Raw genomic sequence first — 15,899 nt, forward strand, 5'->3', positions numbered from 1 at the left:
ATTAATTTGCTACCCCATTGTTATATATCTCATTCCATTTATTCTTTTAATTATGATAGATCTTGTACTTTTTGTCTTCTCTTGTGCTTTTTTGGTGGTGGGAGTTATAAAACTAGCTAAGCTTCCAAATATAATCTTTTTCTCACACATAGGCACATATTTACTTCATTGCCCTTTTCTACCCCAAATGTTCTAAATTTTCTCCAGGCTTCTTAGATAAATTCTTCCTCCTTTTCTTGTTTTTCTTTTCTTTTTTTTTCTTTTAATTAAAAAAAAGTTCCATCAAAGTTGTTGGCTTAAAAGTGATGATAATTAATTATACTAATAAATCTAAGGATGGAGACAGATATACACTTTGAAGGAAAATTAAACCAGTGCTATCAAAGTGTACAGCTTTTTGAAAAGTCGTGCAGAAGGTATCCATTAGACATCTCCAGCTTCTTTCTTCCCTTCTTTATAAATAAGTGTGCTTTGTTGTTACCATTGTTAAAAATGGTTTAATATTTAGATGCTAGGACTACAAGTATAGCAGTTTTTCTCTGCACATATATCTGTATGCAGGAATCAAACAGATCAGGGTATGTTTTTAGATAAAGCATTGGAAATTCAAACCCTTGTTATTCTCCAAAAGTCAGAAAACAAAAATGGATAAAAGGATTCTTGTATATTAAATTATTTTTTATTATAAAATTAATGTATATTTTAATTTTATGATACATTTAAGTTAAATAGACCACATCACAAACTTGCTACTGTTTCTGTGGAGAAATACATTCTAAATTTCACTCTGCTACCTTAAAAACCAACTTTGGCACACAGGAAGTTTTTAAGACTTTTGTAACATATATATTAGTGTTTTGTGAGGTTTATATTTTCATTCTTGAATTCAATTCAGAACCACTTCCAGATTTAGTGGTTCTGAAAGAAATTTTTGAGTGCTGTTCATTTTTAATTTGTTTAGAAACAAAACAAAAGTCCTAGCTTTTCTGTCCTTTTTGATCTGTTCTCGTGACTTTTTGTCATTTTGAGGAAAACATAACTCTTATTTCTTTTTGGAGTAAAGTCTCTGAAGAAGCTTTGAATGTCACAAACTTTGAACTTTTACGTGCTCCCAGAAAAATTCCCCGTTTTCTCTTCCTCCTTCATCTCCCCAAACACACTTTTCCAATTGTCACAAGACTTTAAGCAAAAATTAACTTTTGTTTTCTGCTTTAGTCAATTATTTCTCATGTCTTATTGGTGAGTCACTTTCTTTCATTTGTGGGATTATCTAATTTATGTGCCCTAACTATGGATATTTACACAAATATGAAATGAGTGCAATAGGCCTGTGCAAACTGGTTGATAGATCCTTACTGGTTTTTCTGTAGGTGTGTCCACATTTCAAAATGAGATTTTATCAGAGGTCTGTAGGTTATAGCATGTAAGCAAGATCCAGTTCATTGACTGTTTTTGAATTGTCTGTGAGCTAGGAAATGGTTTTTAACATTTTTTAATACTTGAAAAAAAGTTAGATGATTAATATTTTATGACCTGTGAAACTTATATGAATTTCAAGTTTAATTGTCCAGTTAATAAAATTTTAATTGGAAATTAGCCCCTCTCATTTGTTCACATATTGTCTATGGCTGCTTTGTACTATAGCAGTAGAGTTGAATGGTTGTGACACAGACCATATGGCCTGTAAAACCTAAAATATTCACTATCTAGCTGTCTGTAGAAAAGGTTTGCTGACCACTGATTGATATTTAATATTTTTGACTTAATAGGCTTTTTTCCAACTATTAACACTATGATAATGGAGACAACAAAACTACTTTCTAGTAAGATTTATTGGATGATTTTACGTCTTACTAGATATTTTAAATGCGTATTTTGTTAGGAACTGTGGATTAGCGGTAAGGAAAGAAAAATGAGTAAGTACGATCTCAGAAATCAGTAGTCTTCTAATGTGAATTGATGATTATTTATATTAAAGCCAGATAATCTAATACTATTATATAATTTATATTAGCTCTTATCAGAGTATACACAAAGACTTAATCAAGTGTATTCATTATGGTGTTTATGATACCAAGACTAGAGAAACAGGCTAAATATCCAGCAATAGGTAGTGATTAAATTAGTTATGATGTTTCTTTTTGATGGACTATGTTTATCTATTTAAGTGATTTAGAAGTATTTTTGAGCAAGGGAAATACTTGTAATTAATGAGCATGTGTGTAATACTATCTTAAATTTTAATAAACAGCATTTTTTAGAGCAGTTTAAAATTTACAGAAAAGTCAAGTAGAAAGTACAGAGTCCCCATATACTTCCCTTTCCTTCCTCCCTCAGGTTCCCCTATATTAGCATCTTCCATTAGTGTGATGCATTTCTTACACTTGGTGAACCAGTATTGATAACATTATTATTAACTAAAGCCCCCATAGTTTACATTGGGTTCAATTTTTGTGTGTTTTGTCAAGTGCACAATGTTGTGTTTGTGCATCCGCTGTTCCAGTATCATTCACAATGGTTTTACTGCCCAAAAAATCACTTATATTCTGTCTTTCCAGCCCTCTTTCTTCTCTGTATCCTATGTGAAACACTCTTCTTTTTACTTGGCTCTGTAGGTTTTTCTTATCCAGGATGTCATGTAGTTGGAATCATACAGTATTTAGCCTTTTCACACTCACTTCTTTCATTGAGAAATATGCATTTAAGGTTCCTTTGTCTTTTCATGGCTTCATAGCTCCATGTTTTTATTGCTGAATAGTACTGCTGTGTATGGATGTACCACAGTTTGCTTATCCATTCCCCTATTGGGAAGTCATCTTGGTCACTTCCAAATTTTGGCAATTATGAATAAGACTGCTATAAACATGGTGCACAAGTTTTTGTGTGGACATAACTTTTCAAATCGTTTGGGTAAATACCTAGGAACTCCATTGCTAGATTATATAGACAGGCTGTGTTTAGATTTATAAAAAACTGCCAGACTGTCTGCAAAAGTGGCCATACTATTTTGTGTTCCCACCAGCCATGAAGTTTAGTTCCTCTTTCTTTGCATCTTCCCCAGTATTTGAGGTTGTCAGTGTTTGGGACTTTAACCATTCCAATATGTCTGTGGTGATATCTCATCTTAATTTGCAACTATCTAATAGCATATGATTTTGAGCGTCTTTTCATATGCATATTTGCTATTTACATATAATCTTGGGCAACAGATGGTTCAGACAGGTTATGGTATTGTGGTAATGATGGACTCAGAATGAGTGAGGAAGTATTTCTTCTGCTTCTGTCTTCTGGAACATATTGTAGAGAAACCATCTGGACTGGTGCTTTGTGTTTTGGAAGGTTATTAATTATTGACTTAATTTCTTTAATAGATGTAGGCCTATGGAGGTTATCTATTTTATCTTGTGTGAGATTTGGTAGATTGTCTTTTAAGGAATTGATCCATGTCATCTAAAGTTGTCAAATTTATGGGCAGCTAATGTTCATAGTATTATTTTATTATCCTTTTAATGTTCATAGAATCAGTAGTGATGCTCATTTTTCTTTCTGATATTTTCTCTTTTTTTTTCTTTATTAGCCTGGCTAGTGGCTTATAAATTTTACTGATCTTTTCAAAGAATCAGCTGACCTTAATTTTTTAAAAGGTATAGAATATGAACTGAAAAGATATAATAAAATGTTAATTGTTATCTCTCGATGATGGCATCACAAATAGTTTCCATTTACCTTTTGTATTATTCAATATAGTTAACATGTACTTTGATAATAAAAAATTACTTTATAATTACACTGCTCACTATTCAGTATCTTCCCTCAAAATCAGCATAGTTACGGGCACTTTTTCGTGACCTTCATGAAAAATCCAGTTCAGTATTCTCCTCTTTTTCTTTTTGTTGGGCTTTGTTTCCTAATTTATTTCCTTTGGTTAAAGGGTATTGAAGAGACTAAAAACATTCAAAAGAAATGTGATTATTTAAGAGAAAATGAAAGTAAAATCTGTTAGACTTGTTAAGTGTTTTTTCATATGTTCTTAGTTAATTTTTACTACAGCCTTAAGATGCAGTTATTATTATCCTCATTTTACAGATGAGGAAATCAAAACTTAGAGAACTAATTTGCCCAGGCTATGTTTAGTATGTGGAAAGCTCTCTCAGTACCATGGCTCTCTAATTTCGAAGTCTGTTACCTTTCCAAGATAGATTAGGTAAAATGATTGGAGCCAGACTTTGACCACAAGTATATATCTACATGGTGGAAAGGTAGATTTTTATCAGTCATTTATTATCAGTTTTTACTATAATAATTACCTTTTATTAATAATACTATTTCTATAAGGTACATAATTTGACCCTTTTTGGGATTATACCTTCATGTGTTAAAACTTTTAAAAAAAGAGATAACTTATTTTAGAGGAGTATCTGATTCTTTGTCAAATTTTGTTTGAGAGATAAAATGAATGTATTTTGTTGTAGTACTGACTTAATTTTTATGACATGAAAAGATAACCTGGACAGAGGGAGAAATCTGGCCTAGAACTGATTTTTCAGAATCTGTATTCCCATATATAAAAAATGTATCCCACCATCATTTATTTGGACTTAAAATCAAAAGTTGTTATAGAAAGAGTAATTATTAAATATTTGTAGTAAAGTCATAGATTTTTGAACCCAGCAAAATTTAATGGTGCTTATGTAATCGTTGATAAGTCAGTGCTATTTATTTAACCATGTAGGCATTTATTTTAATTAACATTTCCTTGAAGAACTTCTCCTAAAATAAATGAGAATAATCTCAGCATGCCCAGTTTTATCTTAAAACTGGTAATTGTTTTAATTAATCCATAGTTGTTTTCCCTTGATTCAATACATTTTCATCGAAATTTCATGAAACCTTATAATAATTTTTCCAAAATACCCTTTCTCCAAGACTCTCAGCTATTTTTCAAAAATTCCAATGCTAGATTCCTTCAGGTTTCCTATTTATGAGGCCATAATAAAAAAGCAATAAGATTTCCTTCATTATCAAAATTATGTCATGCTTGGCAAACGGGTCAAGTTTTTGCTACAGTAATGCTGCCTAATAAAACAACTCTGAAAACTATTGTGTGCTTGTGGGTGATCTGATTCCCTGGTCTCCAGGCTGTGAATGGGCATCACATCTTCTCCTCATTACTCAAGGTCTCAGAGTGATGGAGTAATGGCTGTATCAGGCAAGTTCTTCTCGTATTGTATGGTGGAAGCCCAGGAGAACTGGTGGAACTTGCCATGCCTTGTAAAGCCTCAGCTTGAAATGGTATACTGTTACTTCTCTCACATTCATTCCATTGGTCGGAAAGCTCTGCCTCCTTGGTAAGAGACATTGCATGATCCTACATTCAAGAGGGTGAATGATTCTGTTCTAGCGATAGGATGAAAGGTTGAAAGAAATGACAAACCTACATAGGTTTAATTCTGGGTTTTTAATTATATAGATTGCTTCAATTTTATGATGTGTCAGGTTTACAAAAAATCAATTTTCTTAAGCAGGTATTAAAATTATCTGTCTCCTGCAAACTAACCTTCTACTAACTACATGTGCAATAGTACCGAATTTAAAAAATAATGACTGGTTATCCTACCGTGTTAATAATTAGCCTTTGTATAGTGTTTTTATAGTTTATAAAGTATTTTCACATTTTTTCATTTGATTTGCAAATGAGTTAGGTGATGGGATTCTTATTTTACATATGTGAAAATTAAAAAAAAGATTTGTGGCTTGACAAGGTTGTAATTAATAAATTCCATCCCAGATTTTTGGAGACTACAAGTCCAGTTATCTTTCCATTACTGTATATTGGACCTTAGGTTCTTATTCCCTACCCTTGCCAAGTTTAGGTGAATATTAGGAATATTTCTGAATAACTTCTGAAATCAAAGGGGGCTATCACTGCACTCTAGGTGTTATAAACACTCTTTATACTGCAACAAGTTATATTCTATTCTGACTTGTATATCTGGGTTGATGTAAGAGTATCATAGGGTCTGATCCTAACAAGTATTTATTCATTATTATTCCAAAAGAGATAAGCTCATTTTCTGTATAGTTTAGGAGACACATGTATTCAACTTCATTATGTGTTTCAAAAGTATGAGAGACAATTTTTGTGGTACACCAATGCTTTTCAAATTAGTGTAACTAATTAGTCTTAGTGTACTACTTCATATGAAAATTTTTTTTTGTATTTGAGGTTCTGCATATGAATTTATTTGGGAAAAGAAATTAGGCGGAGTTTTTTCTACAAAGAGTGAGTTTGAAAAATCACTGTCTATAGACCAAGTATACTTAGGATGGCCATGTTATTATACCTTCAGAAACTTCCTTCATTAGACAGTGTTCCACAAAAGTCTCTACTATATTGCAATAGTTGGATTATAAGGAACATTCTTATATGAAGAATCTGTGCTCTGTGTTGAATAATACAACCTGTTTACCTGTTTTTCTTTTTAACTCTTGCAGTAAAACCTTTAAACAATATAATAAAAATCTAATCTGACTTCTTAGCTATGGATTTCTACTTTTTTCATGGATAGCATTCCATTTTCTCAAATTTGTAGGCTTTTCTGTTGCTTTTTCCATTTCTGTTTTGTTTTCTTTCATGATGTGCAAAATTTATTCCTTTTTTCTCCATATCTCCCTATTCTGATTTCTTGCATAGTGAAAATAAAAATTTAGTAGACAATGATAAATTGAATTTTTCAGAAGGCTAGATGATACTTAAAACTCTGTTGTTGGAAAATTAATTTATAACCAACTCATTGTTCTTGCTGCTTTGTCCCATGATAGTGCAAAATCACTCTCCTTACAGCCTTCTCTGTTTATTTCTTTTTAGACGTTATCAGTTTAAAGTTAGGACTTTTCCCCTTACTGTTAGTAGTTAGTTTTTTCATATGAGCCGTTGCTGTGGAGAGTGGTGATTTTATTTGTTTAATAAAGTTAGTGTATTTAATGAATATTTTTCCCTTTTTTAAAGACTGTGAACCAGAAGAGCTGACTGACTGGTCTATGGATGAAAAATGTTCATTTTGTAACCTACAGAGAGAAGCAGTCAGTGTAAGTTTTAGTGCTATGAAATTATTTCTCAAATAATTGCACAATTGTAACAATTATTTTTAGATTAATTTGTTCTGAAAGTTTGTGACTTAGAGTGGAAATTCAAATACTTGATCTTGGTAATGAGAAGAATATTTTAAAGTCTTGTGCTAGAAGTTTAACATTTAGCTTTATTTGTAGGTAAATCCCAGAACACTCATCTTTTTTGCTTATTTCTCATTTCTTTCTTAAAGCTCCCTGACTCATGAATTTCAGTTCAGATCTGTATTGTATTTAGGTAAACCAAGGGTGAGCTTGAGGCCTAGTTTGGTCTGAAGCTATTCTGCAGTCTCATATTTTAGAAATCAGAAGCTAGAGGACAGTGTACTACTTTTCTCTTGAAGTCTCTTGAATATCATAATTATCTCCTGTGTAAATGGTTAAATATCAGTGTCTACTCTTCACAGGGTATAAACCAGACAAGTACCATCTTCTTGTGTGGTGGGAAGTCCTAATTCTTTATGTAATGTTAGAAGGGCTGAGAAGAAATGAGAACTTGAGAATCTCGTACCCATTTTTGGTCAGATTATAGTGGCTTTATTGTTAAAACTCTTCTTACTGGCATGTTATATAGTGAATTTATTCAGAAATACAGAAATATATTTTGTCTGCTCTTCCCCCTTTTTCGACTATAATTTTACTAAGAGGTAAGGCTAATTTTGCCCTCTATCAGAGCTAAATTTATTTTTCCCTGGCTCTTGTCCCAAATTTTATGTTCTTTCTAAATAATTTGATATACTTGAAAGGTAGAACAAATGAGCATTTAAAGAATTTTTCTTTGCCATTTTTAGTGGAATCCCATGTTTAAATAAAATGATTTGTTTTATGTTCTTATAATTTTAGGATTGTATGCCATCTCTTGATTCATCACAGTCAACACCAACGGAGGAACTATCATCTCAGGGCCAGTCCAACACTGAAAAGATTGAATGCCAAGCAGAAAATTACCTAAATGCACTCTTTCGAAAGAAAGGTAATATTGGTATACTTTGTCATTTAAATTTGCAATAGAGATTTAATGTCTAAATTTTTCTCACACCCAAGTTTTTTATATGTCAATCTCTGCTTCATTTTTTCTCTATTTGTAGTTTTTCATATGTTTTTTAGGGTTCTCAACCACTGAAGAGCGAGTCTTCTATTAGGCATTCCTTTTTGCCTTTCTGTTCTCAAATCTCTCCCTGACTTTATCATATATTTTCCTTATACACTGTAGACAGACAAGGAAATGTTTTTATGCCTCTGGTCTTCCTTATTTTGTTGCAGTTCTCAAGACTTCTAAAATTCTTTCATATTCAATAAGTGTAAGTCTATTATATGGTGAGGCCATCTTTAGAAGTCACAGTTAAATCATTTATCAGCCAGGTTGAAGTATATTTGCTGAGTTGCAATTTCAGTGTTTCTTTGGTAGCTTGAATATACTTATTTGATATTAGAATGTATTATTCTTTTTTTACTTTGTGTATTTCTAAGCTAAACCAAGTGATGCTTGTTTCACTTGTTCCTTTGATACAAGTTATCAGGCAGAAGTAGTTTTTATACAATAAGTTACTTGAGAAAAATCAGAAATGTAGAACCAGTTTTTCTTCTTGGTCATTTCTGCAGTAGTAGAATGTCTCAGTTTTATCACATAGACCTTCGAAGTAAGTCATGGTGAAGGGGGAATGTGGAATGGGAGGGGGGACCATTCTACCTCCCAGCTTCCAGAGATTGAGAACAACATTATGATATTTTCATCTAGGTGTTGACCCTACTTTACTCCTCTTTGGAATTAGGTATTATCTATTTCTTGTTAAACTGATAACTTTCAGGTTATCAATAATGTTGAAAATAGTCAACTATTACAGATAGTCCTCCTGTGAGAAAGGAGGCTTTTGTTTAGTCTTAAGAGTTATGAATTTTTATATGTTGAAATATAAGAATCCTCTGATGAGAAAAATCATTAGTTTATTAAAAGGCTAAAGTTTAGAACTATATGTTTTTAAGTGCAGGGGACTGAAAATCTTTTCCTGTGTGTTAGCTGAAGTACTCAGCATTAAGAAATTGACATTGTCTTTAAAAGACGGATTCTTTTTTCAAAATTTTTCTATCTGAACCAATATTAAAAATATTTACATGTTTAAGAATTCTATAACATATTCATTTAGAAAATTTTATTCTGCCAGTATATTTACACTTATAAGAAGAATAATGTTACACATGTGCATACATAGTTAAGTTTCACTCATCTTAGAACTCATTACTCAGTCTCCTTTTCCTTTAAGTATTTTGTAATGGTAGTAGCTAGAGTTATCAGTAATAATAACCTTTAATTTTTGATAGTATGGAGTTAACCTATGCTCCATGAAGAGTAATCAGTAAAAACTTGGTACTATTTCAGCTTATTCAAGCATCTGGGTCTCCAAGAGGTCTCCTACCAGTGGTTGGGTGAGTGTTCATGGATATTTAGTGACCTCTCCATTCGGAGATTTCTTGGTTTTCTTCAAGATCTTTGAAGGATCACAGAGTTTTAAAGTTGAAGATTCTTACCAGTAATTTTTGCTTTACTTCAGGTCTTACCTTTGTTAATTGTTTGTAGTCCACCACCACTTTCCAGATTTAATTGAGCATAAAGATTTTTCTACTTACTTACTTGGGTTTGTTTTGTTGTTTTTAATTTTCTTGGAATAAAACCATTTTAGAGATTTCCAGTATGGTCTGGCTAGGAAGGATGAGGCTAGAAAACAGTATCTTTTAAATGGTTTTTTAACTCTTTAATTTATTTTTACTTCATTCTACTATTAACTCTATCTTGAAGTAGAAGGCAAAAAAAATGACCTTTTAAAGACAGGAAATACCTCTGAGTCTTTGGAGTAGCAAATGTTGATAAAGCATCTGTTGGAGGAGCTTTTGAGTCCTGAACATTTCCTAAATTTGGTCATTTTTAGAATTCTGGATATTAGAACATTAGTGTTAGTGATACTTTAAATCTGTTGCTTAGTGTAAGGAACATGAATGCTGATCATTTTGCCAAAACATAAAGAAATCTTTTAATATCCTTATTGTAGCTTGTTTATTATCTTTCCTAACTGGTTTCGGGGATGATGGTAATGATAAATGTAAGCTAGTATTAATGAGATCTCACTAAGGATAATGATGATGATCAATGTCATCAATTCGGATTGAGAACTAAAACCTTTTCATCCCTCATTTAATCCCAAAACAATGTTGAGGGTAGGTGCTGTTATCATTTTAACGGGTAGAGACAGTGAAGTACAGAGATGCAAAGTAACAGAATTGTCTTTTGGTTCTGTGTTGTGAGCATCTGAGTCCTAGAGAAGAAATAAAAATGGTCAAGGATGTTGTCTGAGGAGCACCTACATTCTTTTAAGTGCTATTAGTAAAAGCTTATTCTCTACTATTTAGCAGCCTTGGATTAGAATTATTTTAGTTGAAGGAGACTAGTGAGGACCTGTGAGAAATGCTTTGTGTATAGGATTCCATTTTTTCTTTATGTGAACTATGAATAGTTTTAATGATTAATTCTCTTAGAGTGTTTAATAAAAGATTGGTGGAAATTTACTACTTAAACTACAGTTTGGACAAACCCCTGTAATTAGAAGCTAGTCAGAAATACTCTTTCAGGCTGAATAATTATGATTGTGGGGGAGGGGATAGTTTAGTACAGAGATCAACTTTTAACTAGTTTGTGTATTTTTTACTTTAGAAACTTTTAAAAAATTGAATCCTTCTGGAGGTTAACCCTAAAATTGTCTATTGTGCTAGAGTAGCATAAAAGCTCATGATAGCTGGGACTTTTATTAATCACGGAATCCTTAGTATCTATAGCACTACTCTTCACATCTTGTATCTTCAGTAAATAGTTCTTGAATGATGAATGAGTACTAGAATCAACTGTCCAGGTAGGTATCTTCCAGTTTCTCTACATACTTAATGGTATTGGTACTTGTTCTCTTTGAAGAAATTATTTAGCAAGTAGTAAGTATAGTTTACCTTTCCCTATTTCACACTTAAGCTTATTACTGTGTATAGTTTGAATGTCAGTTTATTTGTTGTGGAGTGTGGATAAACATAGGCATATAGAGATAAAATATCTTTTCCAAAGCTATCCTCATGAAATGTAAAGTATTTTGACTTCTGGCATCACATTCTCTGATCATCTGAAAAATGTAAGTCACTAGCTTACATTTCAGGAAGATACCTCATTTTTATTTTTGAATTAACAAAGGCCATTTGATTTGACTAAATTGGTCAGGTAGTATGCACATAGTAGCTGAATGAATCATATTGCTAAATATATAACAAAACAAAACCTTCCTTTATAAAAATATACTGCTTTTCCTGCTTTATTTCCTACCTCCACACACATGTAGTATTCATGTAACTACTCTTCTGGCCTTTTCAGAGACTTTCCTGATGTATCTGATTCAGTTAGTTGAAAGCTGCTATTAATTAGCACTTTCCCCTTAAATTAATTGACAGCCGTATTTTATATGAAGTTTTTCCATGACTTCTCTGAACACAAACCTTTTTCCTTTTAAACTCTTAATTTTTAAGCGTTAAATCATATCATGAAATAATAAATGTTAATATGGCTTACTGACTAATTGGGCTATGACTGGTGATAAAGCATTTCATTTCTTAGGAACAGGAGTGTTAATCAGTTAGACTGAGATTGCTTCTCTCTAAATGCAGGTATCCTTGAGTTCTATGTAAATTTGCCCTAAGTATTTCTTAGACAAAGATGCCTTTGTGATGTCTTTGTGGTCATACACTGAATTCCTCTTGTATGGGTTGCCTTTTTGGAACTCTCAGGGAACTGTGTCTAAGTGCCATAAAATAATTCACATACCAAGGGGATTAAGGGGCTTTATGATTAGCACACATAATATAAGGGCGGGGGGCACCGGGAAGACAGTACAGCACAGAGTAGACAAGTAGTGTGACTTAGTGTGACTATAGTATCTTGCTATGCTGATGGACAGTGACTGTAATGGGGTATGTGGTGGGGACTTGATAATAGGGGGAAATGTAGTAACCACAGTATTGCTCATTTACAACCTTCATAAGATTGTATATCAGTGATACGCTAATTAAAAAAAATTCACATACCATTATGAGTCACATGTTCATGAAAAGATTTTTCTTCTTTTGCCATACACCTGGAGGATATGGAGGAAATTCTAAGAACACACTTAAAATCAGGAGTGGATTTAAGATTTTTATAAAATCTTGTTTTTTTGTAAAATCACCCTTCTACCTGCAATACCATCCATAGAATAAACTAAGGCCAACTATCAGGCATTCATTGTCACCTAGATTCTTACCTCCTTTTGTCTTTTTTATTCTCTTATTTGAATCACCTACCCCTTTATAAACACCTATAGTCTTTCCACTGTGTCTTAAACTTGTAGTCTTTCATCAGCAAAATCCCCTATGTCCTCAGTCTTTTTCTCTTAATGTTCCTTTTATTTTATTACTGTAATCACATATTGCTGAAATCTACATACTCATAAAAAATGGTCTTGTAGCCTTCGCTCTTGCTGGCTGTTTTTAATTCCTTGCATTATGTAACATAGGGATAATATAATTGACAAGCAGCCTCTAATGGCTGCATTTCCTTCATTTATTTGTCCTCCTTCCTCAAAACCTTGAGCTCCTTTGAAGTGCATGACTTCCAACTATTTCATTTACATTATGTTGCAAACCTCTACCAGCCTTTTCACTTTCTTCCTCCCAATTATTCCCTTCATAGTTCTCTGTGTACAAAATCTATGTATGCAGATACATTCAACCCACTGTGCTCTGTTATTTGATCTCTTCATTTCCAATGATCTTTTCCGCCATTCCATTCCAGCCACCTTTTCCTATGATTATCCCTAGACCTTTGCCACTGCCCATATCTAATTTCAACATTCCTTTTTCTCTGAATACCATTTTACTCTAATACTCATCCATATGTACATTTTACCTCATTTCAAACTCCAGTCTATTGACCATGCCACTGTTCACTATTCATTATCTGCTCATCACTTATCTTCTTAATCAGCTCAGACACTGTGCTTGACCACTGTGACCATCTTCTGTATAAAATCTTAACTTCCTTTCCTCTGTCTTTTTTTGTCATATTTGCTTTTCAGAACCTTTTTGGTGTTTTAATTCAATTTCCCATTATTACACACGTACCCTGGAGTAGCTGTACTTGACTAGGGTAAAATACCCAGTCATGCTTTCTGTCTCATTTAGTCAGTATCCTCTCTTTCGGGTGCCTTATTTATTTATTTTTAGTTTTTTATTAAGGTACGATTGATATACACTCTTATGAAGGCTCCACATGAAAAAACAATGTGGTTACTACATTTACCCATATTATCAAGTCCCCACCCACACCCCAATGCAGTCACTGTCCATCAGTGCAGCAAGTTGCCAGAGATCCACTATGTCCCTTCTCTGTGTTCTTCCCGTGATCCCCCACACCATGTGTCCTAAACATAATACCCCTCAGTCTCCTTCTCCCTCCCCACCCGCCCTCCCACACCAATCCCTTTGGTAACGACTAGTTCTTTCTTGGAGTCTCTGAGTCTGCTACCATTTTGTTCCTTCGGTTTTGCTTCATTGTTATACTCCACAAATGAGGGAAATCATTTGGCATTTGTCTTTCTTCGCCTGGCTATTAGTCTGAAAACTACAAGACATTTGTGAGAGAAATTAAAGAAGATACCAATAAATGGAAACACATCCTGTGCTTATGGATAGGAAGAATTAATGTCAAAATGGCCATCCTGCCTAAAGCAATCTATAGATTCAATGCAATTCCTATCAAAATACCAACAGCATTCTTCAACGAACTAGAGAAAATCATCTTAAAATTCGTATGGAACCACAAAAGACCTCAAATAGCCAAAGCAATCCTGAGAAGGAAGAATAAAGCAGGGGGAATTACGCCCCCCAACATCAAGCTCTACTACAAAGCCACAGTAATCAAAACAATTTGGTACTGGCACAAGAACAGACCCATAGACCAATGGAACAGACTAGAGAGCCCTGATATAAACCCAACCATTTATGGTCAATTAATATATGATAAAGGAGCCATGGACATACAATGGGGAAATGACAGCCTCTTCAACAACTGGTGTTGGCAAAACTGGACAGCTACATGCAAGAAAATGAAACTGTATTATTGTTTAACCCCATACGCAAAAGTAAACTTGAAATGGATTAAAGACTTGAATGTATGTCATGAAACCATAAAACTCCTAGAAGACAACATAGGCAAACATCTCCTGAATATAAGCATGAGCAACTTCTTCTTGAACCCATCTCCTCGAGAAAGGGAAACAAAAGCAAAAATGAACTCATGGGACTATATCAAACTAAAAAGTTTTTGTATGGCAAAGGATATCATCAACAAAACAAAAAGGCGTCCTACATTATGGGAGAATATATTTGTAAATGACATATCCGACAAGGGGTTTACATCCAAAATATATAAAGAACTTACACACCTCAACACCCAAAAAGCAAATAACCTGATTAACAAATGGGCAGAGGATATGAAGAGACAGTTCTCCAAAGAAGAAATTCAGATGGCTAAGAGACACATGAAAAGATGCTCCACATCACTAATCATCAGGGAAATGCAAATTAAAACCACAATGAGATATTACCTCATACCAGTAAGGATGGCCAGTATTGAAAAGACCAAGAACAACAAATGCTGGCAAGGATGTGGAGAAAGGGCAGCCCTCCTACACTGTGGGTGGAAATGTAAGCTAGTCCAACCATTATGGAAAGCAATATGGAAGTTCCTCAAAAAACTAAAAATAGAAATACCATTTGACCCCGGAATCCCACTCCTTGGAATATACCCAAATAATACAACTTCTCAGATTCAAAAAGACATATGCACCCCTATGTTTATCACAGCACTTTTTACAATAGCCAAGATAAGGAAGCAGCCTAAGTGTCCATCAGTAGATGAGTGGATAAAGAAGATGTGGTACATATACACAATGAAATACTATTCAGCCATAAGAAAGAAACAAATCCTACCATTGGCAATGACATGGATGGAGCTGGAGGTGCCTTATTTTATATCTTTCTCCTCAAGCCTCTAATAACTGAAAGTTACCCTTTCCTTTTGTAGCACAATAATCTTGTAACATCTTATATAATTTATATATTTCTTTTACTTATTTTACATTGTCTTCCTCCTTCTGCTAGAATATAATCACCATGAGGAAGTGGATTTTCGTATTTTTGTTGACTAATATATCTCAAGCATATGACACACAGTAGATGTTTAATAAATACTTGTTACTGTGTATATTTTTACCATTTTCAATTTTTAATTCCCTTCCCCTTTTCAACCCATCCGAATTAGGCTATGTTTCCTAATGTTCCACTGAACTTGTTTTATCAGTTTCGTTGGTAATTCCACCTTGTACTATTCTAAGGAAAGTTATCAGTTCTCATCTTATTCAGTCTTTCAGCACATTCAGTTGAGTTCTGATCACTTCCTTCTCTTGGTTTCTAGAAAATTATATTCTTTTACTTTTATTCCTCCTTCATGAACTCCTTCTTACTGATTCCCATCTTCTTAACCTTTAAATGTTGAAGAATCCTAGGAGTTAGTCTTCAACTGTCTTCATGATCTACCTTCACTTACTTAATGGCCTTATTTTGTCCTATGGCTTTTGCTGTCATGTATACGCAGCTGCCACCTGAATTTTGTTTTTATAAAGGCATCATTGATATACAGTCTTATGCTC

At 33.4% G+C, this 15,899-nt stretch overlaps 1 protein-coding gene across 13 annotated transcripts in view; it reads left to right on the forward strand.

The window, feature by feature from the left end:
• LCORL (ligand dependent nuclear receptor corepressor like) overlaps positions 1 to 15,899 on the forward strand; it is a 172,296-nt gene that overhangs the window by 51,142 nt on the left and 105,255 nt on the right. For 11 of the 13 annotated variants that reach the window (XM_073237783.1, XM_073237788.1, XM_037027408.2 and 8 more), the window contains exons 3-4: positions 7,010 to 7,089; positions 7,972 to 8,101. In XM_073237783.1, coding sequence (XP_073093884.1) covers positions 7,010 to 7,089; positions 7,972 to 8,101 — 210 coding nt within the window. Of the gene's footprint in view, positions 1 to 7,009; positions 7,090 to 7,971; positions 8,102 to 9,505; positions 9,553 to 15,899 lie in introns of those variants that run through there. The other 2 variants (XR_012131789.1, XM_073237786.1) reach the window with 1 other exon arrangement.

The sequence above is a fragment of the Manis javanica genome, chromosome 5, assembly GCF_040802235.1.
Source record: "Manis javanica isolate MJ-LG chromosome 5, MJ_LKY, whole genome shotgun sequence".
Lineage (NCBI taxonomy): Eukaryota > Metazoa > Chordata > Mammalia > Pholidota > Manidae > Manis > Manis javanica.